The sequence below is a fragment of the Mauremys reevesii genome, linkage group 2 (assembly GCF_016161935.1).
Source record: "Mauremys reevesii isolate NIE-2019 linkage group 2, ASM1616193v1, whole genome shotgun sequence".
Lineage (NCBI taxonomy): Eukaryota > Metazoa > Chordata > Testudines > Geoemydidae > Mauremys > Mauremys reevesii.
The window spans coordinates 249,711,889-249,735,090 of NC_052624.1; the positions used below are offsets into that span (position 1 = coordinate 249,711,889).

General features: G+C 42.4%; 1 protein-coding gene across 13 annotated transcripts in view; it reads left to right on the plus strand.

The window, feature by feature from the left end:
* The window catches only part of VPS13B (vacuolar protein sorting 13 homolog B), a 917,098-nt gene that overhangs the window by 743,409 nt on the left and 150,487 nt on the right, over positions 1 to 23,202 (plus strand). For all 13 annotated transcript variants that reach the window (XR_005593500.1, XM_039522053.1, XM_039522049.1 and 10 more), the window contains one exon: positions 19,246 to 19,653. Coding sequence is in view for 12 of the 13 variants with exons in the window: in XM_039522053.1 (XP_039377987.1) it covers positions 19,246 to 19,653 (408 nt within the window). In the remaining variant the exon portion in view is untranslated. The remainder of the gene's footprint in view (positions 1 to 19,245; positions 19,654 to 23,202) is intronic.

Below are 23,202 nucleotides of genomic sequence, written 5' to 3' on the forward strand. Positions count from 1 at the left end.
CAACTAACGAAAAATGATATTTCTTCCAGATTTTAGGTAATAGGATCCTAGGAGAAATAAGCATATATCACTGAGCCAGTGGGAACAGGCCTCAACTTTACCCCCAAAAAACAAATTGAAGAATTATTCTTTCCTTTTCTACAGTAACTAATTAGCTACAATTTTTTTTTTAATTCCTGCTAGATCAACACGCACAACCATTGTTATAGTAAATCTAATACTAGACTTGTATATTTAATACTTCACAGGCAGGATTACACTAGATACAGCTGAACTGATGATTATTTCTGGCCAGTTATCTTCTTGGACAAAGAATAAAAATGCCCATGTTGTTTTACTACTAATTTACTTGCTATTCCTACCCATTAATTCTTACTTTAGAACAAAAACCCCACATATTTGTGCTGTATGTAATATATTACAAAAGGTTTCAACAATTTTTGAAATATAACTTGTCTTATAATTTGCCTTAAAAGTACAGTTGTAAGCAAAACACAAATTCTTCTGTGCCAAAATCCTCTTTCCCTAACATTTTCTTGGAAAGATGATAGTTTAAGTATGAAATTATTAAGCTTTTTGATTTTTTGCCATTTGGAATAATTTTCTGTAAAACATTTTATTCAGTCAAATTAAGAAATATGATGTAGTCCCTCCGCTGAATGATAAAACGGAGTTAAAGATTTTTCTTTTGAGTTTGCCTATTTGTCTTTCCCTTCCATTGCTTGTATGTTGTGATGAATACTGTGCTATAAAGCTATAAATGCTATATAAATATACTATATTTATACATTAAAAAAAAACAAAAACCCAAGTGTCACTTAAAAAAAAATTCTACCTCCAAAGGCAACAATTGTACCCATTAGCAAGGTCAGTGATTTGGAGAAACCTGGTAAATAGCAGCTACCAGAAACCCCCTAGAATAGTATCTCTAGCAGGTGATAGATTAGTTGGAACAAATTGGAACCATTGCACTTCGGCAATCCTGGTTTCTTTCAAACTGTTTTAAAAATGTCGTCATTTTAATACACAGTCTCAACCCTGTAGAACAGTCCACAGCAGGTTAATTTGAATCATATGATGTGTCACTGCCCTCAGCTGACATGAGCTCCGTTCCATGTGTGAAGCCATAATAAATCCATTCCCAACCAAAGCAAATTCCCTGTGAGAAGGTGAACTAATCCAGGCCTCACACTGGCATGTTAGCCCTCTGTAATTGAAAGCAGGGCCACCTGTTCCCAGCACAGTTAGCCTATAGAGAGAAAATTAGCATTAGATCAGATACTTAATATATTGAAAAATCATTCATACTTTTTGCAAGTTCAGCTGTGGGCTGCTTAACATGACATCATATATAAACCTAGGAATGTACCCACTTGATCCCATTTTAACAGTTTTGTTAACCATGGTGTTTGTTAACTTTGAAATGAGAATTTTTTGATTTAATGAGAGCAGACACGTGAGAAGGGGAACTGGCCAGGGTGCAGACTTTTCTAATTAACTCAGGGTCATTTGCAAAAACATTTGAGCTCTCTGGTATTTTTTTCATTGTTCTTTTACAAACAAGTTTTGAACCGCTGACACTGTAGTCATGAAATGACATTTATTTTATTAAGAGGACAAACAGAAATATGGCAAATAAATATAGTAGTGTGCACATGTTATTTTTTATTGAAACAGTTATTTTTATTAAAAATCACAATTCAAGGATTCAATGAGGTGTGAAAATAATGCAGATAACATTTTCAAAAGTGACTTAGGTACTTAGCAGCCTAAGACCCACTTACTTTAAATGAAACATAGGCATTTAGGAGTCTGTCACTATTGAAAATGGGACTCAGGCTCTTAAGTCATATAGATCGTTTTGAAAATGTTACTCTATATCTTTTCCATCATTTTGAAGTCTCTTACGTGCTTTTAAAGTCTACTTTTACCTTTTGCTGATTTTTTTCTCCTCTTAGGATTTTTTAATCTCTATCTTCCATCTTATTTTTAATAATGATATGAACAGGGCTTTGGGTTTCTCTGCACTTAAAATGCTACAGCGGCGCAGCTGCACCTGTGCAGCTGGGTTGCTATAGCGCTTCAGTGAAGACACTACCTATGCCAACGGGAAGGTCTCCTATTGGTGGAGGTGCTCCACCTGCCCGAGAAGTGGTAGGTAGGTTGATGGGAGAATTCTGCTGTTGATCTAGTGCTGTCTACACCAGGAGTTAAGTCAGTTTAACTGCATCGCACAGGGGTGTAGATTTTTCACAGTGTAGACCAGGCCTCTGAGTCACAGGCACTAGGATCCTTTCCAGGCTCTTCCCCAGATTTGCTGGGTAACCTTAAGCAAATTACTAAACTTCTTTGTGCCTCAATTTCCACATTTGTAAAAAGGGAATATTAATACTTAACTACTGTTCGCCTTCATGATGATGCCTCCATACACATCAACTGTATTTGTTTGCTTAGTCACATAGCCCCTGAAATATTTTTGAAAAGTAGTTGGTAGTTAGGGGCATGTACAATTCCCTCAGTATCAATATTCCATAGATCATCTATGTAGCCTCTGAAGTCCCTGCAGCACATGAATTACAGGCAGAAGAGAACGGAGAGAGAAACCAGGAATGTAGGCTTTTGTGGTGCTAATTAAGAGTATATGGTTCCCTGAAGTCACAATCCACCTTATTGGTTCTGCTCTTGATTCTTCAGTCCCAGCAACAAGTAAGGGGGTGTTTCTGATACTGGTGCTAGTACTGGTTAGTATCAGGTTGGAGAGGGAAGGATTCTGAGCCTAGGGATGGATTTTCTATGTCTAGAGGGGTGTGTGTGCATGCACAATAGGTGTTCAGAATTAAGGGGGATGGTTCTGAGCTACCAAGGCTAGGTAAGAAGAGAAAGGGTTTTCTGCTTTGGGGACAGGTGTGTGTGAGAGGGTGTTTCTGTGCGGTTGGGCTGGAGAGAAGTGGGGAAATTCTGAGCCAGGAGTGGAGTGGGTTGAGTGCAGGGTTAAGGCAGGAGGGAATAAATTGGTGGTGTCAAGGTGATAAGAAGCAGATGTTAGGATAGAGCTAGACCGGAGGGAATGAGGTGCTGGGGCTGGAAAGGAAGAGTGAATGGACGACAGGGGGAATAAATACTGTTTTCTCCTACCTTCATCTTTTCAGTCATGTGTCCCAATTTTTAAGTTATTTCTCTAAAAGGGGGAAAAGAGAAAAGGGTGCCTCCTTCTCCTCACAAATCTATCCCCAAAAGTGTCTCAGTTTTCCACTTTGTAAATATGATTGACTTGCAGAGAAGTGGAGGATGGGGGGAAGGTACTTGCTCCCTACAGCCCCATCCATTATTTTGAACACCACGCTGCCATTAGGCTGATCCATCTTAAAATAATTAGGCTGACAGTGCATTTCTCTTGCCTTGGAATATCCTTGTTTCAGATAGGCATAAAAATGCTCTTTATGCCTCAGGAAAAGGCTCTTAATGCCTATGATGACTACAGGGCCTTCTCAGAAAGGGCCCAAAATGACCATAAATAAGACACTGCTTCACAGCATGTTCCTGCATTAAGTCCTGGGAGACCTTTTCCTAAAGAACTCCTGTGGGGCATGAAAAAACTGCTTAGGTGTTTGACTTCCAAGTCTTCCATAGGTGCCAAAGCCTGAATCAAAATCTGAGATTAAAAGAGGAGTCATTCTCTTGTAAAGGCATCCGATGATGAACCATCTAAACAGTTTGATTGGCTAAAGATCTGAGTTCTATGTGGAGGAGAGATGGCATGTTCAAGGGGGACACATGATTAAACAAAATGTAATGCTCCAGATGCCAGATTTGACCAGACCCCTGTGTGATTGGCTTTTCGAGATCTTAGGAGCCCCTAGAAAGGGAGGGTTTCCTGGGATCCAGGCTGATCATGTATATCAAATATATATCAAATATATGTAGCCAAAGCATCAGGGAGCCAAAATGTCCTTTGAAGGCTCTGGTGAAATCTGAAATAAAACCCTAAACCTAAGCATTATTTTTTTTCCTGTTTTGTTGTTTGCTTGTCTCCTCTCCCTTCATGTTTATTTCAGTGGCTCTCCATGGAGAATTCCTCACTTCTTCCCCTCTTTTCTCTATTCTTCTTTCCATTCTCTCTCCTTACATTTTCCCCTCATGTCCCTTTATCTTCATAGTGGGCCCTCTCTGTTGGTGATTGGAGGCAGAGTAAACCTTTTGTTCTAGCTGGAGTATAGACCACCCATATTTCCTTCCATCCAAAGCAATGTGAACAGCTGGCTACAGACATCTGTTTATGACAGAGCTTTTTCAGGCATCTTAACTAAAACTTTTTCCTTACCCAGTTTTATTTGGAATATAGGATTTGTTAAAGAAAATCTGCAAATGTTTGGAACGTTGGGGTTGAGATTTTCTAATGTATTTTCCTGTCCCATCATCCTGCTGAGCCAAAGATAGCAGACAAGTAGAAGAAAGGGAAACCAAGGCCAAGAGATGCATTGTGTGCTCATGTATATCCTGGCACAGAGGGCCTGGCTTGTTTATCCTTGTCATGTGGTCCACTCACTGCAGGTGGCGCCTCCTCCTGGCCTCTCTGGGGATTACCTCTTTCCAGGTCCGAGGCTTTCTTCTGCTGCTCGCTGCACTCCCTGCTTCCTCTCTCTCTCTCTCTCTCTCTCTCTCTCTCTCTGGGTGCTCCTTCTTTCTGACTTGGCCTTTCGGCCAGGTCACTATACGTATTTCCTTTTCTGGGGTATCAAAGTCTTTCCTTACCAGCAGTCTTCTCACTCACTGTCCCTATGGTGCCACTTCCTCAGTGGCTGGTAGGGGAACCCAGGCCCACTTTCTACTCCGGGTTCCAGCACAGGGACCCTCTAGTCAGCAGCCCAGCTCTGTTCCATCCTTGTTCTTTACTGCCTTTTCCCTGAGCCTGTCCTTACCTTCTGGCTCTTCCTCCTTCTCTTGCGAGCCCCATAGCTCCCTCCTCCCAGGGAGCAACTGTAGGTTTCTTGCTTCTACAGCTCCAAACACACCTCCCTTGTCCCAGAGAATGAATGCAGTCGACTTCCCATTTTTATAAACCCAGCCCACCTTGTTCCTCCTCAACTGGGCTCCCTCATTATTTGCCCCAATCCCAGTTAGAGGATTACTTAAGGCATCTGATTCCCCTTAGTTGTGGCCTGTCTGGATAATTGGCCCTCTTCTTAGTCTACTGTGACGTTGCAGTCTGTATGGTTTTATAAAAATCCCTGTCATTGGAGATTTTTAAGGACAGGTTAGACCAGGGCTTGGCAACCTTTCAGAAGTGGTGTGCCGAGTCTTCATTTATTCACTCTAAGGGTATGTCTACACTACCAGAGTAGTTCGATTTAACTTAACTTGAATTTGTGGAATCGGCCTTACAAAGTCGAACGTGTGTATCCACACTAAGGACAGTAATTCGACTTTGTGAATCCACACTAACGGGGCAAGCGTCGACATTGGAAGCGGTGCACTGTGGGCAGCTATCCCACAGTTCCCGCAGTCCTCGCTGCCCATTGGAATTCTGGGGCGAGCCCCCAATGCCTGCTGGGGGAAAAAAATGTGTCGAGGGTGGTTTTGGGTAACTGTCGTCATTCAACCATCACTCCCGCCCTTCCTCCCTGAAAGCGCCGGGGGAAATCTGTTTGCGCACTTTTCTGGTCAGTGACAGCGCGGACGCCACAGCACTGCGAGCATGGAGCCCGTTGCGATCATCGCTGCACTTATGGCCGTTGTCAACTCCTCGTACCTTATTGTCCACCTCTTCCACAGTCAGATGCTGAGAAATCGGGCGAGGAGGCTCCGGCAGCGCGGTGAGGACATGAAGTGTGAGAGTGGCACAGACCTCTCACAAAGCACGGGACCCCGCGCCGTGGACATCATGGTGGCAATGGGTCATGTTCATGCTCTGGAACGGCGATTCTGGGCCCGGGAAACAAGCACGGACTGGTAGGACCGCATAGTGCTGCAGGTCTGGGATGAATCACAGTGGCTGCGAAACTTTCGCATGCGTAAGGGCACTTTCCCTGAACTCTGTGAGTTGCTGTCCCCTGCCCTGAAGCGCAAGGACACCCGGATGCGAGCAGCCCTGACTGTGCAGAAGTGAGTGGCCATAGCCCTCTGGAAACTTGCAACGCCAGACAGCTACCGGTCAGTAGCGAACCACTTTGGCATGGGCAAATCTACCGTGGGGGTTGCTGTGATGCAAGTAGCCCACGCAATCGTTGAGCTACTGCTCTCAAAGGTAGTGACCCTGGGAAACGTCCAGGTCGTCATAGATGGCTTCGCCGCGATGGGATTCCCAAACTGCGGTGGGGCTATAGATGGAACTCACATCCCTATCCTGGGACCGGACCACCAGGCCAGCCAGTATATTAACAGAAAGGGCTACTTTTCAATGGTGCTGCAAGCACTGGTGGACCATAGGGGACGCTTTACCACCATCAACGTCGGGTGGCCGGGCAAGGTTCATGACGCGCGTGTTTTCAGGAACTCTTGTCTGTTTAGACGCCTGCAGGAAGGTAGTTTCTTCCCGGAACACAAAATAACTGTTGGGAATGTGCAGATGCCTATAGTGATCCTCGGGGACCCAGCCTACCCGCTAATGCCCTGGCTCATGAAGCCCTATACAGGCGCCCTGGACAGTGAGAAGGAACTCTTCAACTACCGGCTGAGCAAGTGCAGAATGGTGGTGGAGTGTGCTTTCGGGCGTCTCAAGGGGAGATGGAGGAGCTTACTGACTCGCTCGGATCTCAGCGAAACCAATATCCCCATTGTTATTGCAGCTTGCTGTGTGCTCCACAATCTCTGTGAGAGCAAGGGGGAGACATTTATGGTGGGATGGGAGGTTGAGGCAAATCGCCTGGCTGCTGATTACGCTCAGCCAGACAGCCGTGCGATTAGAAGAGCCCAGCGGGAAGCGCTGTGCATCCGGGAGGCTTTGAAAGCTAGGTTCCTCAGCGAGCAGCGTGACCTCTGACTGTTCTGTTTCTTTACAGAGAAGCTGAACCTGCCCATGTTTCTTTACCCAGTTACTGTTGACTATCCTCTGCAGTTACATACCCCATTCACCCAGTTTCCCCCCTTCCAACACACGTTTAAAAATAAAATACATGGAACATTGTTAATTAACAACGTTTTCTCTATTAATGACTTTGCGTTAAAGGGTTGAAACTGGGACGCAGACTGTGCTGGGTAGGGTGTGTAGTGATGTAAAGACCGCTTCTAAACTCGGAATGACAGGCTCCTGCTCCTAAAGCGGTCTGCAGTGCCGGACTGGTTGTTTCAACAGAGCCTGCCAGCCCTCCTTTTCGGGACTCTGTGTGTGGGGGCTATGTGACCTTGTGGCGGGGGAGGACGGTCACAGATTCCCCTGCTGCATGGCTCTGTGGTCCAGGACAAGGACCGCTGCATAAGATCTGTAACCGCCCTCCCCCGCCACAAAGTCACGTACCCCACACCCACACAGAACATGAAAACCACCTCCCAGACCGACCAGGGTGCCTACTGACTGCACTGTGTGTGTGACCTGCTGCTGATCCTGCCCCCGTGTCTGTACCCTGGTAAAGGTGACTGTCCTATGCAATTACCAACCCCCTTCCCCCCCCGCTTCAAACACAGTCTTCTGTACAAGAACATGACGGAAACAGTAATTAACAGCAAAGTACTTTTAATAATCAACTAGACGGTTAGAGGATGAAACTGGGATTGGGGCTTGGGTGAGTCAGGAAGAGAAGGACTTCTCAAAATTTAGGGAATGAGAGCTTTTGGGTAATTGAGCACTCTGCAGGGGTGGAGTGACAGTTTTCACGGCTTCTGGCGCCCCTCCTTCTTGTTACTTTGGGTGAGGGGGGTATGGGACTTTGTGGCGGAGGAGGGCGGTTGCAGATACACTGCAGGGGGGCTCTGTCCTCCTGCCTGCAGTCCTGCAGAACATCCACAAGTCGCCGGAGCGTGTCCGTTTGCTCCCTCATTAGTCCAAGCAGCGTTTGAGTCGCCTGCTGGTCCTCTTGACGCCACCTGTCCTCCCGTTCGCTGTGTGAGCGCTGGTACTGAGAGAGGTTCTCCCTCCACTGGCTCTGCTGGGCCACCTCGGCTCGGGAGCAGCCCATAAGTTCAGCGAACATCTCGTCCCATGTTCTTTTCTTTCGCCGCCTAATCTGCGCCAGCCTCTGAGAGGGGGATGCTGGGGCAGATCGGGAGACAGTTGCAGCTGTGTGATGGGAAAAAGGGAGTGAATTCCTTACAAAGATACATTTTTGCGAACAATGAACATAGTCTAGTCTGTCTCTGTGAACAAGACCATGCACAGCACCTATCTCATGCGCACTCAGGACAAGTTCGAATTTTCGGCCTTTGTATTCATTGCCTGGGGACTTGCACTGGAGATCAGACAAGCAGGGCAGGACAGCAGAATCCGTGGAGAAGGCAGGCATGGTAAGCCGTAGACTTTTGGCTGCTTAAAACTTAATGTATAGCAGTGCCCTCCTGCTGCAGGCAATCCAGAAAGCATGAACTCTGCCCCTGTTCCACCCCCTCGCGGCTGTCCCCGGGAAAGATCCCTGTATGCTGCCCCTCTGCAGCCTCCACCACGTGGCCGTAAACCGACGCTTATTGTTATGCAAAGGAAGAGTGAAGCATTCCCAATACTAACATTACCCTAATTACCCTAATTCAATGCAGGAGTCGCCGAGCGAGATCACCCTGAGGAGGATCACTGACACAGATAGAGAGCACATGCTGCGTGAAAGCCAGCACAAACCAGGGGCCTATGCTGCCATGCTCATGGAGGCAATGCTCCCTGAGTACCTGATGATAGCCTGGCGCGGAAAAGTGTCCTACCACAGAGCACCCGATAAAGCAGCTCTCCCCAGGAACCTCATGCGTAGGCTTTTCGATTACCACCAGGAGAGCTTCGTGGAGATCTCCCAAGAGGATTTCTGTTCTATCCCCATATATATTGACCTTCTTTTCACATAGTTCAGATTCCTGTTCCATTAAAAATAAATGTTTTTATGTTTAAAGCACTTACCGACTGATCCTTCCCCTGATTCAGGGTCCGGGTTAACGGCCGGGGAGGGTTGGTAGGGGATCTCCATGAGGGTGATGAAGAGATCCTGGCTGTCGGGGAAATCAGCGTTGTAAGCGCTGTCAACTGCCTCATCCTCATCTCCTTCCTCATCTTCCCCGTCCGCAAACATCGCCGAGGAACCGGCCGTCAACACTATCCCATCGTCAGAGTCCACGCACACTGGTGGGGCAGTGGTGGCATACCCACCAAGAATGGCATTCAGTGCCTCGTAGAAGCGGCATGTCTGGGGCTGGGATCCGGAGCATCTGTTTGCCGCTTTGATTTTTTGGTATCCTTGTCTCAGGTCCTTGATTTTCACGCGGCACTGCGTTGTATCCCGGCTGTATCCTCTGTCTGCCATGGCTTTGGAGACCTTCTCATAGGACTTTGCATTCCATTTTTTGGAGCGCAGCTCCGAAAGCACAGACTCATCACCCCACACAGCGATTAGATCCAAGACTTCCCGGTCAGTCCATGCTGGGGCCCTCTTTCTATTCTGAGATTGCATGGACTCCTCTGCTGGAGAGCTCTGCATCGCTGCCAGTGCTGATGAACTCGCCATGATGTCCAAACAGGAAATGAGATTCAAACTGGCCAGACAGGAAAAGGAATTCAAATTTTCACGGGGCTTTTCCTGTGTGGCTGGTCAGAGCATCCGAGCTCGGACTGCTGTCCAGAGCGTCAATGGAGTGGTGCACTGTGGGATAGCTCCCGGAGCTATTAGCGTCGAATTCCATCCACACCTAGCCTAATTCGACATGGCCATGTCGAATTTAGCGCTACTCCCCTCGTCGGGGAGGAGTACAGAAATCGAACTAAAGAGACCTCTATGTCGAACTAAATAGCTTCGTTGTATGGACGGGTGCAGGGTTAATTCGAATTAACGCTGCTAAATTCGACATAAACTCCTAGTGTAGACCAGGCCTTATTTAAGGTTTTGTGTGCCAGTAATATATGTTAACGTTTTTAGAAGGTCTCTTTCTCCAAGTCTATAATATATAACTAAACTATTGTTGTATATAAAGTAAATAAGGGTTTTTTAAAATGTTTAAGAAGCTTCATTTAAAATTAAATTAAAATGCAGAGCCCCCTGGACCAGTGGCCAGGACCCGGGCAGTGTGAGTGCCACTGAAAATCAGCTCACGTGCCGCCTTCGGCACACGTGCCATAGGTTGCCTACCCCTGGGTTAGACAAACACACCTTTCAGGAATGGTCCAGGTATATTTGGTCCTGCTTCAGCACAGGGGGTTGGACTAGATGACCTCTCAAGGTCTCTTCCAGCTCTACATTTCTTTGATTTTATAAGAGACTGAGGCCATAGAATATCAGGGTTGAAAGGGACCTCAGGAGGTCATCTAGTCCAACCCCCTGCTCAAAGCAGGACCAATCCCCAACTAAATCATCCCAGCCAGGGTTTTTTCAAGCCTGACCTTGTCTACACTTACAAACTTAAACTGGCACAACTATGCCAATACAGCTGTGTCGCCGTAAGAGTGCTTGTGTAGCCTCATTATACCGACTGGAGAGAGCTCTCCTTTTGACATAATAAAAGCAGCTCAATGACTGGCGGTAGCTATGTCAGTGAGAGAGTGTCTCCCACTGACATAGTGCTGTGTACACGAGCGCTTATGCTGGCAAAACTTAAGTTGCTCGGGGGGTGTTTTTTCACACCCCTGAGCAACAAAAATTTTGTCAGCATAGGTGCTAGTTTAGGCATGTCCTAAAGCAGTTGTCTAGAAACAGACAGCTTGTGCCCATCAGTCTTCTAAGTTCTGAAGAAGAATATTCATCAGGAAGAGGATATGATATAGAATCATAGAAGATTAGGGTTGGAAGGGACCTCAGAATGTCATCTAGTCCAACCTCCTGCTCAAAGCAGAACCAATCCCCAGACAGATTTTTACCCCAATTCCCTAAATGATCCTCTCAAGGATTGAGCTCACAACCCTGGGTTTAGCAGGCCAATGCTCAAACCACTGAGCTATCCCTCCCCCCCTAATAGAGTGATCTGGATTTTCTTCCCTTGCCCAGACTACAATTCTGCAATATTTAACATCCCCAAATCCAAAGCATGATTTGGGGGAACCCCAGCCGAAGGAGGCAGTCCACATGAGAGGGCTCCTGCAGAAATGTGCGTTGAAGATTTGATTTTTGATTGAAAGAGAAAGAAAAGAAAAAAAAAAAAAAAAAAAAAAAAAAAATAAAAAAAAACAAACAAATAATCTCATATCTACATTTGAACATCAACCCCTCCTATCAAATGATCCTGTCTGATCAAATGACTGATTCTCCAATTTGTTTGAATCTTCTGAAAGGAAACAATATATGCAAATCATCTTGGATCTTGAATTGCTCAATGTATTCATTCATATTATCCTGAAAATCTAAAAAAAATGATGAACCCCCTCCCTTCTCTTCTGGATTCTTCTGTCATTATGGTATATCATCATATATATATAATATATATTATATACACTGAGACACTTTTCTTTCAGTCCTTTCAGTCCCACCCACCTCATCACCACCATCAATAATAATAAATGTAAAAGATAAAGAGCCTACCCATACCTCATCCTCATCTCTCAAAAAAAAAAAAAAAAAAAAAAAAAAAGCAGAGCAGCTGCAGAAGTATGGCAATGGCAAAAAAAAAAAAAAAAAAAAAAAAAAATAAATTTTACAACAACTGGTGGGGTCATGTGTGGTGTCATCTTCATTTGAAAGAGAGAAGAGAGAGAAGATTAAAGATTATAAATTATATATTGGAAACCCCACTGATTGAGATTTTCAGATTCTCTAGCTCATAGTAGCTAGTAGCTGCTCATATCACAAAAAAACAACCACAATATAACCCATATAATAATAATTTTTTATTTCTAAGAGTGCTTCTCCAGTCTCTCCACTCCTAATTCTAAGCCAGAGCAGAGAGAGATTTTTTTTTTTTTTATTTTTATCTTAAGGTTATGAAGAAGTTATTTTTTTTTTTTTTTTTTGCTTTGTTGTTTGGTAAAAAAAAAAAAAAAAGATAATCCTGTAGTCCCAGCTCCTAAAAAAAAACTTTTTTTCTTCCCCTCTGCCAGGGGAGGGGAAGAAAATCATTCAGATTCAGAGAAGAAAGAAAAAAAAAAAAGAAAACAAGAACACATTTCCTTCTTTCCTTTCTCCCCCTCTGGCTACTGAAAAAAAAAAAAAAAGTATGAGATCCATGACTTTTTTTTTTTTTTTTTTTTTTATTTTATGCCCTCATGTTTTTTTTTTTTTTCACAAAAAAAAAAAAAAATGTACAGCACCTAGTAGGTAGGTACTATACAAATTAATAGAAATAATGACCTATTATATTTTCAGTTCTGGCACATTTCAGGATCAAGCCTGTTGACTTCAACAAGAGCTTAGGGTACTTAGCACCTTGCAGGATGAGGCACTTTTTTCCTATTCTAAGTATAGGGAAACAATGTAGTACATCAGCTATAACTGTGCCATAACTGGCAAATGTAGACTTTGTAATGGTGAAACCTATCTGTCAGATACCTAGGCATTACAAGTTAAAGTATATTGCCATTGTCTCCACAGTAATTGGTAAGGATACTACAACATGTATACATATTAATATTTTCAGAACTGAAGTATGTAACTCATATATTTTCACTTTTAAGATATATTTATATTTCATATCTACCAAAAGCAAATAGTCATGGTTCTCTCAGTTTCCCAGCATTTTCAAACAGTCATCCAGTAACTAACTTAGCCATATATTCTAGGTTAGGCTCTATTGGAAATGGCACACCTACTACTGAGAAAACTGACCAAAAAAATCAAACTTTGAAATGCTAAGCAGGAGAAGAAATAGAATATTGCCTGGTATTATTTTAACAGATTGGTCCATGTATATGTAGAATTTTTCATTCCACTTGTTGGGGTTGACCAACACAACTCGTTCATGGCTCTGTCACTTTTGAATTATACAGTCACCCCTAATTCATGGTGTAAAAAGACATCAACACAGAGCTTACACAAATATTTCACAGAGAGAAAATAGTCACACTGCTGTAAGTCTGCACCTATTTTTGGTACACCTTTAATAATGAAATGTCAAAGGAAGAAATTGTTTCAGACAGAATTTTCAGAGCGCTGCTTATACATTTTCTTTTATAGATATTATGATTTTGTTAAAACAGGCCATATTGAATCAATTGGGTTTTTTGTAATAGATTTCAAAATACATAATAACTGTAAGTAATATGATGACTAATGGGTCAAGTGAAGTTGGAACATTTTAAATGAGAAAATAGCTGGAAATAATTTTCAGGAAACTACTCCAGTTGATTTTTGGTCCCCCACAAGGTATACGTTAACATAAACTCCATAGAATCGCCTCTGGGATCTGAATTCCCTCTCTGATTTCATTATTGCAACGTGATTCTTTTCCTTTCACCGTTAAGTCATCTCCTGGTGTGATGGGAGCATATAATAAGTGTAATTTATTTTTGTTTGTCTAATTTCCTTTTAACTCAATAGTCATTTCATCATTCTGTTTCCTAGTAGCTGTTCAGAAAGTTGTGAAGGGTAATTAGAAACTAATAACTGACAGACCTGGATTTACTTGGTAATCTAAAGATATGTGGCAAGGGAATGGAGAGAAAAGTACAGCAAACAGGAAAGCAGATTAATTAAGTGCACTTTTCACTGGAAGAAAATATTTTTCCATGAGATCCTCTAATACAGTTTATTCGTATGTAGTTATGTAATTTGGAATAGTCCACTTTATCCCAGTTTGTTAAGAATCCCTTTATTGTTTATTTGCAATGGAAGAGCCTCAGACCACGATGGGGTGAGAATTGCCTATCCTGTTTTGAAACTGATTCTGTGGAGAATTTGCCCTTCAGGAGAGAGCTAAGGTAACTGTAAGCCACCTTTGCCCCCTCCTGATTCTAGTGTAACTTAGGGCTTGGCTACACTTGAAAGTTGCAGCGCTGGGAGTTACAGCGCTGGTCATCCAGCTGTGTAGGAACAGCGCTGGTGTGTGGCCACACTCACAGCTACCAGCGCTGGTGTGTGGCCACATTTGCAGCGCTGTTGGGAGTGATGCATTATAGGCAGCTATCCCAGCGTTCAAGTGGCAGCAACGTGCTTTTCAAAAGAGGGGGGGTGGGGTGGGGCGTAGTGTGACAGGAAGCGGGCGAGAGAGAGAGAGTGGATTTTTGGAGCCAACACTGTGTGTTACCTTCCTGCCTTGAAAAATCAGAACATGTTCCCGATCCCTTACCCTTAACTCTTAACTGCAAACAGCCTGCAGCCAACTGGACTCCCTCTCTCCCCTCTGCCCCGTTTCTGTCAAGCAAACACTGCCTCATTATCTCATTTGATTGTTCACAGCCAGGTACAGATTGATCACAGCAAACAGGAGCTGTGTTTGTAGATAAGCAGCTCCGGGATCAACGGAGCTACGGAGCTCCGAGTTCACAACAAAACAAAGAGAGGCTGCATAACAAAACAAAGAGAGTTTTGTAATTTATAAAATTTATAAAATTTTATAAAAGCATTTATAAAAGAATTTATAAAAGCATTCTGGGATATCTGCTAATACCCTGGAGGCCAATAACAGCGCTGGTATGTGTCCACACTTGACGAGCAGCGCTGGATCACCAGCGCTGCAATCGCTACACCCCAACCAGACCAGGTGTTCAGCCAGCACTGCAGCCAGGGAGTTGCAGCGCTGGATGTGCCTTGCAGGTGTGGATGGTTACTAATTGCAGTGCTGGAAAGCCTCCACCAGCGCTGCAACTTTCAAGTGTAGCCAAGCCCTTAGATAGCTTTGAAGGACTGTCTACATTACTGCAGCCTATGTGTCTGCCTGCCTGTGGACAGCAGCACTGCCCTTAATGTCTTCTGCGCTACGTGCTGTGGCCCTACGCTCTTCCCACCGGTGTGCCATGGCTTGTGAAGGTGTCCTCAAAGGACAGTCTGCAGCTGTCTGTCTTAGTTCTTGTACCTGGGGAATTCTCTCCCACCTCTATGCATGTTTTTAGTGCCCCTTTATGATGCAATGGCCTTTTTTACCTGGCGTGAAGGGGCCAAGTAAGGGGTTGAAAATTTCACCCATTATTATCTTTATCTGCTGCTGTAAGATGCCACCAATCTCCACTGATATATATTCTGTCCATCACTTAAACAAGTTTTTCTCAGAGTGAATGTTAATGTTCCTTTCACAGTGTTAAGGAGAAAGTATAAAACAGGGCAAACAATAAAATCATGTAGATTGCTCAGTTTTATTTTTATTTTTTATGTTTTACTTAAAATGCCAAAGAATCTTGTTGCATAATCTTTTTCATTATGAGATTGTTAAAATATTTGCAATAAAGGCTCCAATGTTTTATTTTCTTCAATTATGCTCTTGGCTGACCCACCAATTTCTGTTAGGCCTGATTCACTGTATAATAATAACCTAATATAAAACTTTGTCATGTTTGGCATGACAACATTTTTTGCTGTGTGACACATGCTGTTTCAGTGTGGAAAACAGGGAAGCCATCCACTTACCCTGGCTTGTGTTGCTCCTGTGTTTTAGTGCTAACTTTTTTTTTTATTGCTTTTTGGATGAATTCAGGGTTTATGAAAACAAGTGACTAATAGCACTAATTAAGTACAGACATAATGAGACAGGTGCTGTGCAAGTTTCCCTACTCAGCTCTGCAAGTGCACCTCAGTCCAATCTCTCTGACTAATCTATCCCTATATCTTTCTCTGTCTGAGAGATCCCAAGAGAGTACTACTGGGCAATTACTCATCTCTCCTTTAAGGCTCTCTCATGCAGAATGCTCTAGGATTTTATCTTGTCACCTCTCCTGTTGAACATGCATATTAGGATTCATTTATTCTTGCTGTTTGCAGAAGTAGAATATACTGCTACAGGAAAACATCAGTAGTCAAATATGCTCTTGAAAAATAAGGTGTCTCTCCTCCAGTTTAGTTTCTCACATGCTTAACTGTGAAGCAACACCAACAAATATTTTGAATCTGGTCCATAAGTGCAACTTCTTGATGTATAAAGATGATCTAACAGGGTATGATTTTCCAAAATATCTAGGTGAGTTAGGAACTCAAATCCCAGTGGGACTTGGAAACTTAGACACTTTTGAAAATTTACTAATAGATTTTTTTACTTTTTTAAAAAAAAGAACGAGGAGTACTTGTGGCACCTTAGAGACTAACAAATTTATTTGGGCATAAGCTTTCATGGGCTAAACCCCACTTCATCAGATGCATGTTGTGGAAAATACGGTAGGAAGATATATATACACAGGGAACATGAAAAAATGGGTGTTGCAATACCAACTCTAACAAGAGTAATCAATTAAGGTGGGCTATTATCAGCAGGAGAAAAAAAAATTTGTAGTGATAATCAGGATGGCCCATTTCAAATAGTTGACAAGAAGGTGTGAGTAACAGTAGGGGAAGAATTAGCATGGGGAAATAGTTTTTACTTTGTGTAATGACCCATCCACTCCCAGTCATTATTCAAGCCTAATTTAATGGTGTCCAGTTTGCGAATTAATTCCAGTTCTGCAGTTTCTCATTGGAGTCTGTTTTTGAAGTATTTTTGTTGGAGAATTGCGACTTCTAGGTCTGTAATTGAGTGACCAGGGAGGTTGAGGCATTCTCTGACTGATTTTTAAATGTTATAATTCTTGACGTCTGATTTGTGTCCATTTATTCTTTTGCATAGAGACTGTCTGGTTTGGCCAGTGTACATGGCAGAGGGGCATTGCTGGCACATGATGGCATATATCACATTGGTAGATGTGCAAGTGAACGAGCCTCTGATGGTGTGGCTGATGTGATTAGGTCCTATGCTGGTGTCCCTTGAATAGATATGCGGACAGAGTTGGCAACAGGCTTTGTTGGAAGGACACCAGCAACCACACACCACACAACAAAAACACTAACCCAGGAACCAATCCTTGCAACAAAACCCATAAGCATTTACTTAAGCCTGTTGAAATCAATGGTAAACTTAAGTGTGTGCTTACGTGATTTTCTGAATTGTGGTGTAAGGACCTAATCTTGCTGCCCTTTATCCTTGAGGTAAAAAGTTTCATATTGCCTGAGAAGCAGAAGAGCTGAGTTCATTTGTATAAACCACAAATCTCAAATGATTTTGTCTTAAAAGAACAAGCTGGTCATTTCAAACTTGAAACTTGGCCCAACTTTGATTTAAAGGTTTATCAACCTATGTGAACCTTTCAACAAACTGTCTGCAACATGAACTTGTAACAAAACCTAAAATCAGGCAGTTTTGTATTTTGTTGTGAACATTTCAGACAGCTGAGTTGCATGAGTGAAAGTGATCACGTTGTGCTCTGTAACTGAAAAGAACTGTACAGAGAAAAAAAGAACCTTTTTCCTTAAAAGGGCAACTACAATTTTTCATTCTTCATAACTGAATGAAAGCTGAACTGCAAGGCAAAAATGTACTCACAGCAATTGTATGCAGTGGCTGTTTGTCTATCTGACTGGACGAAAAGGGGCTCCCTCTGCAATTGGTACAAAAGGGGGAAATTACCTAGATGGGTAAGGAGGAACAGGAAATAGCTGGACCAGGTATGTGTGTGGAGACACTGTCCTTCCAGATGACCCGGGGGAGAGGGCTATTTATACCCCAGGCAGTTGCGGAGAAGCCCTCTGTCACTGTGATCAGGCTGGCAAAACCCACCCTCCCGCAGACTGATTAAGAATAGAACCGGGTTGCCTCATGATCTGCTGTGGGCATTATGCTAGTTGCCTTTTTACTTGGGGGCTGGGAAGAAATTTTTCCCTTACTGCCAGATGCCCAAGTTGGGGTGGATTTTTTCGCCTTCCCCACAGCAGGTCTGGGACATGATGGAGTGGGGCAGAGGGGGTTGGTTATGATGTCACAATGTAATAACTAAAAAATTTGGCAGATGCTCAGTGCAGATATATGGAAGGGATATAGTTATCAGAAAAAAATGGATTGGAAGGGGATTTAGAGGAAAGTATCTCTTAAAGGAGGTGGGGAAGTGGGTTCAGGGCTCCTAAAGTCTGGTACAGTGAGGAGCCATCTCCCTCCTTTTTTCTAGCCCCCCTCAATCCTTATATGAGAGGAGGGCAGCAGGGTCCCAGCAATGGGCTACGTGGAACCAGGTTAGGTAGGGGGAGGGCTGAAAGTAAGGGGAAACAATTAAGGAAATATTGATGGCCTGCACTGTATGATTTGTTGTTGGGTATTCCCATATATTTTAAGTGGGTAAAGTTCTGTTTTAATTAAACCACATCCATTGCCCCGTCTTTCTTATAGTGTGGCCAGGACAATAAAAACTGAGATAAACCTGGATTCCTTTGCTGAAAGCACCAACTCACTGGCTCTGAGAAGTGTTCAGCAGCATAAAAATAAGATTTAACTAACCAAAAAATTCTGCTGCCCATCTACATAATCGTCTTGGTACTTTGCGGGAATATAACATCACAACTATTAGAAATGTCATTGCAACCCATGAAATTCATTTTATTGTGATTTCTCAAAATAATGCATTGTAAGATATTTTAATTAAACCAGGAAATATCAATATAATTTCACAGGAAGTACCAAGAGTTCACAGAGGGGAGAAATATTTATAAAAGGTTACATTATTTCTGTCCTGAATGTTTCCCTAAGCAGAGATTAAGCATAACTAATTTTTTAGGTTTGCTTTACAGTTCATATTTAAGTACAAAATACATTTAAAACAGTATGATATAACCACTGATAGAAAACCAAAAAAGTATACACATTATCCATCAATTTAAGTGTGATGAAAATTTCCACTGTCAGCTTTTGAGTTTATATACAGTACCACTAGAGTTGTTTGACAAAAACTCAAGGGAATGAGGAATATATATTTTCAGTCTGATGCACACAGATTTATGGATTTACCATCCTACACACTAGAGTTTGTCTGTCTTTTCATAAGGCTGTGATGATCCCTGAACAGAAACAAGAAAATAAGATTGTGTTAGCTTTCTTCCATTCAAACAGTTATCAGTGTTTTAGTAATTTTATTCAAATGTCAAAATCAGCCAGAGAAATAATATTTTCCCTCCATACTTCAAATGAATGGTAATTATTTTTTCCATTAAATGAGTAATTGATAATGTTTTTGTCTCTCTCAAATCTTTTCTGCAGCTGACATAAATGTGGCTATATCAAAGCCTTTGAAAGCAAACCTGAGCTTTGTCAAACTTGATCAAATAAATCATTTCCTGAAGAAAATCATAAGGACGAATGACTATGAGACTAGCAAGGAGGCTGCTGCTTCAGCTGATAGCATTCCAATCAAAGATGACATATCAGCACCCAAATGTTCCAGAAGAAAGGATTCTTCACCTGCAGTAAGTGCTAATGGAGAGCAGATGGCTTCAGTCCACGAAAACTTGTGGAGAGTTGTTTCCTGTTTTCAAAAGATTTCCATTCATACTGCTCAAATGGTTGTTTCTATGGAAACCATGCCACACCCGAATAAACCTTTCCTGTTAGCATCTTTATCAACCCTCAGTGGAAGTCTGAATGTCAAAGCTGGACATAAAACTACAGGTAAGAGCTTTTAACAATGAAAGTTGCTACTTATTTGTATAAGTATCATTATGTTACACATTTTACAGCTTGGTAAAGTGAGATATAAAGATATGTGTTTGTTGCTCCAGGTAACACAGTGGTTAGCAGCAGAACCAATGACTTTAATTCTCTGCTCTGAGGTAGGAGTTGGGGTTTGATGTGGAGCTCAGTAAACTGGTTGCAGTTTCCTGATTCAGGACTGCCTGACCTGGAACAAGTTATGGCTACACAGGGGCATCCCTAATTTATGCTGCTAGCATAAGGTTCCCTATGATAGTAGAGCTCCACTCTGTCCATCTCCCTCCGCTCTTTGTTCTGTCCTCCCCACCACTCCCCTAGTCCCTTTAGCCCAGGGGGTGGGGAAGGCTGACACAGGAGGTAGCAGTGCTGTCTCCACCAGCTTTCTGCTGGCACAGTGTGCTCCTGGAATTCTCCATTAGCTTTCTCCCGTCACTTTAAGTCACTTTGCACAGCTTACATAGAACAAAGTGGGTTTAGTGGATTGGAGAATCTAGCCCTAAGAATCCTGATTTCCAGTCTTTTACTGTAACCAGTAGACCACCAAAAAAAAGTCAACCTTTCTCCCCAAACCCACTCAAACTCTGTAAATTTTAGAACTACAATTTTATACAGTAGTTCACCAGTATTAGAGAAGCCAAGCCTGCCCTCTCCTGTATTCTTTTTCGTATTGTGTGGTAATTAGAACTGGGGACTGGAATTCAGGATTACTGAGTACTATTTCTGGCTTTGCCTTGGACTCACTGTGTGTCCTTGAACCAATAAGCTAACCTGTCTCTGCCTCCGTTTCTCCATTAGTAAATGTAGGGAATAGTTTCAGTACTTCCTGTACCTGTCAGGGATGTTATATGGTTTAATGGTATTTGTAAAATGTTTGAGGGCCTGGAATAAATTGCAAAGTGCTGTAACTATTGCTACTGTTTTATTATTAATTTGTCATAATTCTGGGTTGAATTCTGACTACATGGATACTGTAAGTAATGCTGCTAATGTGCTATGCATACAAGAGAGACAAATTAGAACTTCCCCACAGTAGATACTAGAGACTTGATTTTTAAAGGTATTTAGATACCTAAAAGATGCAGATAGACATGTGGTGGGATTTTCAAAAGTGCCTAGGCACCTAACTCCCACTGAAATCAATAAAATCAATAGGAATTAGGCACCGAGACACACTCAGACAGAAAAGTCACTGCTGTGAGACTTAAGGCACGTCTACACTACAGCTTATGTCGCTCAAAGGTGTGAAAAAGCCACCCCACTGAGCGACGCAAATCCCAGAAGGACTTGAAGAGGTGGAGTAATTATGCTGATGGGTGAGCTCTCTTCCATTGGCATAGAGCAGGGGTCGGCAACCTTTGGCACGCGGCTCACCAGGATAAGCACCCTGGTGGGCCAGGCCAGTTTGTTTACCAGCTGCATCGGCAGGTTTGGCGGATTGCGGCTCCCACTGGCCGCGATTTGCTGCTCCAGGCCAATGGGGGTGGCGCGAAGCCATGGCTAGCACATCCCTCGGCCCGCACCGCTTCCCGCCGCCCCCATTGGCCTGGAGCGGCAAATCGCGGCCCGTGAAGCCGCGATCCGCCAAACCTGCCGACGTGGCAGGTAAATAAATCAGCCCGGCCCGCCACAGTGCTTACTCTGGCGAGCCGTGTGCCAGAGGTTGCCGACCCCTGGCATAGAGTGTCTGCATCAGACGCACTACAGCAGCATAGTTACTCCGATGTAGCACTTCTTGTGTAGACTGGCCCAAAAATGTGAGGAATTTCACACCGTAAGTAGAATTAGCAGTACGCCAAACATAAATAGATTCCCCTTTAGGTTTAAGGATTTTTGCACCACTTTATAAACTGTATTGGTTAATCTCTTAGTAAAACTAATAAGATAGTGCATTTACATGCAGCTACACTAGCCAGCTGGCAGTGTAGCTTAAGAGCTAAAGAAAATGGTTTGTAGCTGAGAAGTATGAGTTCTAGGCCAAACTAGGTGATTTATTTCTTTTTCATCAGAAATATTCCTGCTCAGGCCAATAAACTTCAGTGCTTTTTTATTGTTTTAAAAGTTGAAAATGAAAAATTCAAGGTTCATAGAACATGAAAGGCTATGAAAGTGCTAGAGGCTGAAATTCTTGATTTATCCACAAATATATTGCAGTACAGACAGGAACAGTGAATGCATTCCCACGCTTTTCCAATCGTATCTCAATCCTCGTATGGAAAGAGCAGCAGTTGAGTAGAGTAAAGGGCATTTTTAATATCCTTTACATAGTTTTAGCCTTCTCTGTGTGTTCTAATCCTCTTTCTTTCCATCACTTCCCTTCTGTCGTACTCATACTTTATCCCTCCGATGGTACATTATGGTGTCCACATAAGCTTCTATATATCAAAGCCAAGCCTGTTCTGTCACTGTACTTTAAAGCAATTTGGCAAACTCAGCAGTGTATATCACTTCCCCCTGAGTTTTCATCCTCCCAGAAGGACTTACCTTGACTTGCACATTAAACCTCAGAAACATTCTGCTACAAAGTTGTATTTCTTAATCTTTCAGGCAGTGCCAGGAGACAGATTATGCTTGGTTTTTTTGAATGCGGTAAACTACACTCAAGTCTCTAGTGTGTTTTTATTCTGGCAAGCACTTTTAAATAAAGCGATAGCAGTGCCGAATCTAATCAAAATGAAAGCTAATCATTTAATATGAATAATTTCCCTAACTAGACAATAAAGTAAGATCAACAGACTCTCTTCACATTTCTTCTATTAAAATTAGTGTATCTTTCTGTTTTATAAGAAGAAAAACACATCACGTACACACGAGCTTTTGAATTCCAACACAGCAATGTGGGAAATTGTTTTTAAGTTCCAATAACTGAAAAACACATTTCCAAAGAACTGCATTCAAAACTACCTTATTTAATACATTTAAAGGTAACTTTAGGAAATAAGATAAAACATTGTGATGGGGCTTGAATTATATTTTTGTCTCAAAGATCTTCACAAGACACAAGAATACTGCAGTTACTAGCAAGAATTGTTTTATTAAGTGTAAAAAATATCATGCAAGTTAGCTAAATTGAAAAATGCAGTAGCTGTGTCAATCAGATTTTTGAGAGGTAGGACTATTTAAAATATGTCAGTTCAGAATTTTCTTTTAAAAAAGTTTTATAGATTTACCTTTTTAGTTGAACAGGGTTAATGTCACATATTTTATAGTATGAAACTAATACGCAAATACTTTACTGTGTCTTTGATTTTATAGTCATATAAGTATTGTGACCATCTGTAGCAGCTGCATTTTACGAATTATTTACTGAACCAAACTGAGCACAGTGACAAAAGTAGTCATCTCAGATGTACTGTTAAAACAGGGAAAGAAAAAGGAGCATTGCTTGCCTTTTATACAGTATGGCCATCTGTTGTACAGATGTTATTATATAGAATGACTTCAGATTCAATAATTGTAGAAAATTTTCATTAAAACCTCAACAATTTGCACTTGTTTACTTGAATCTGC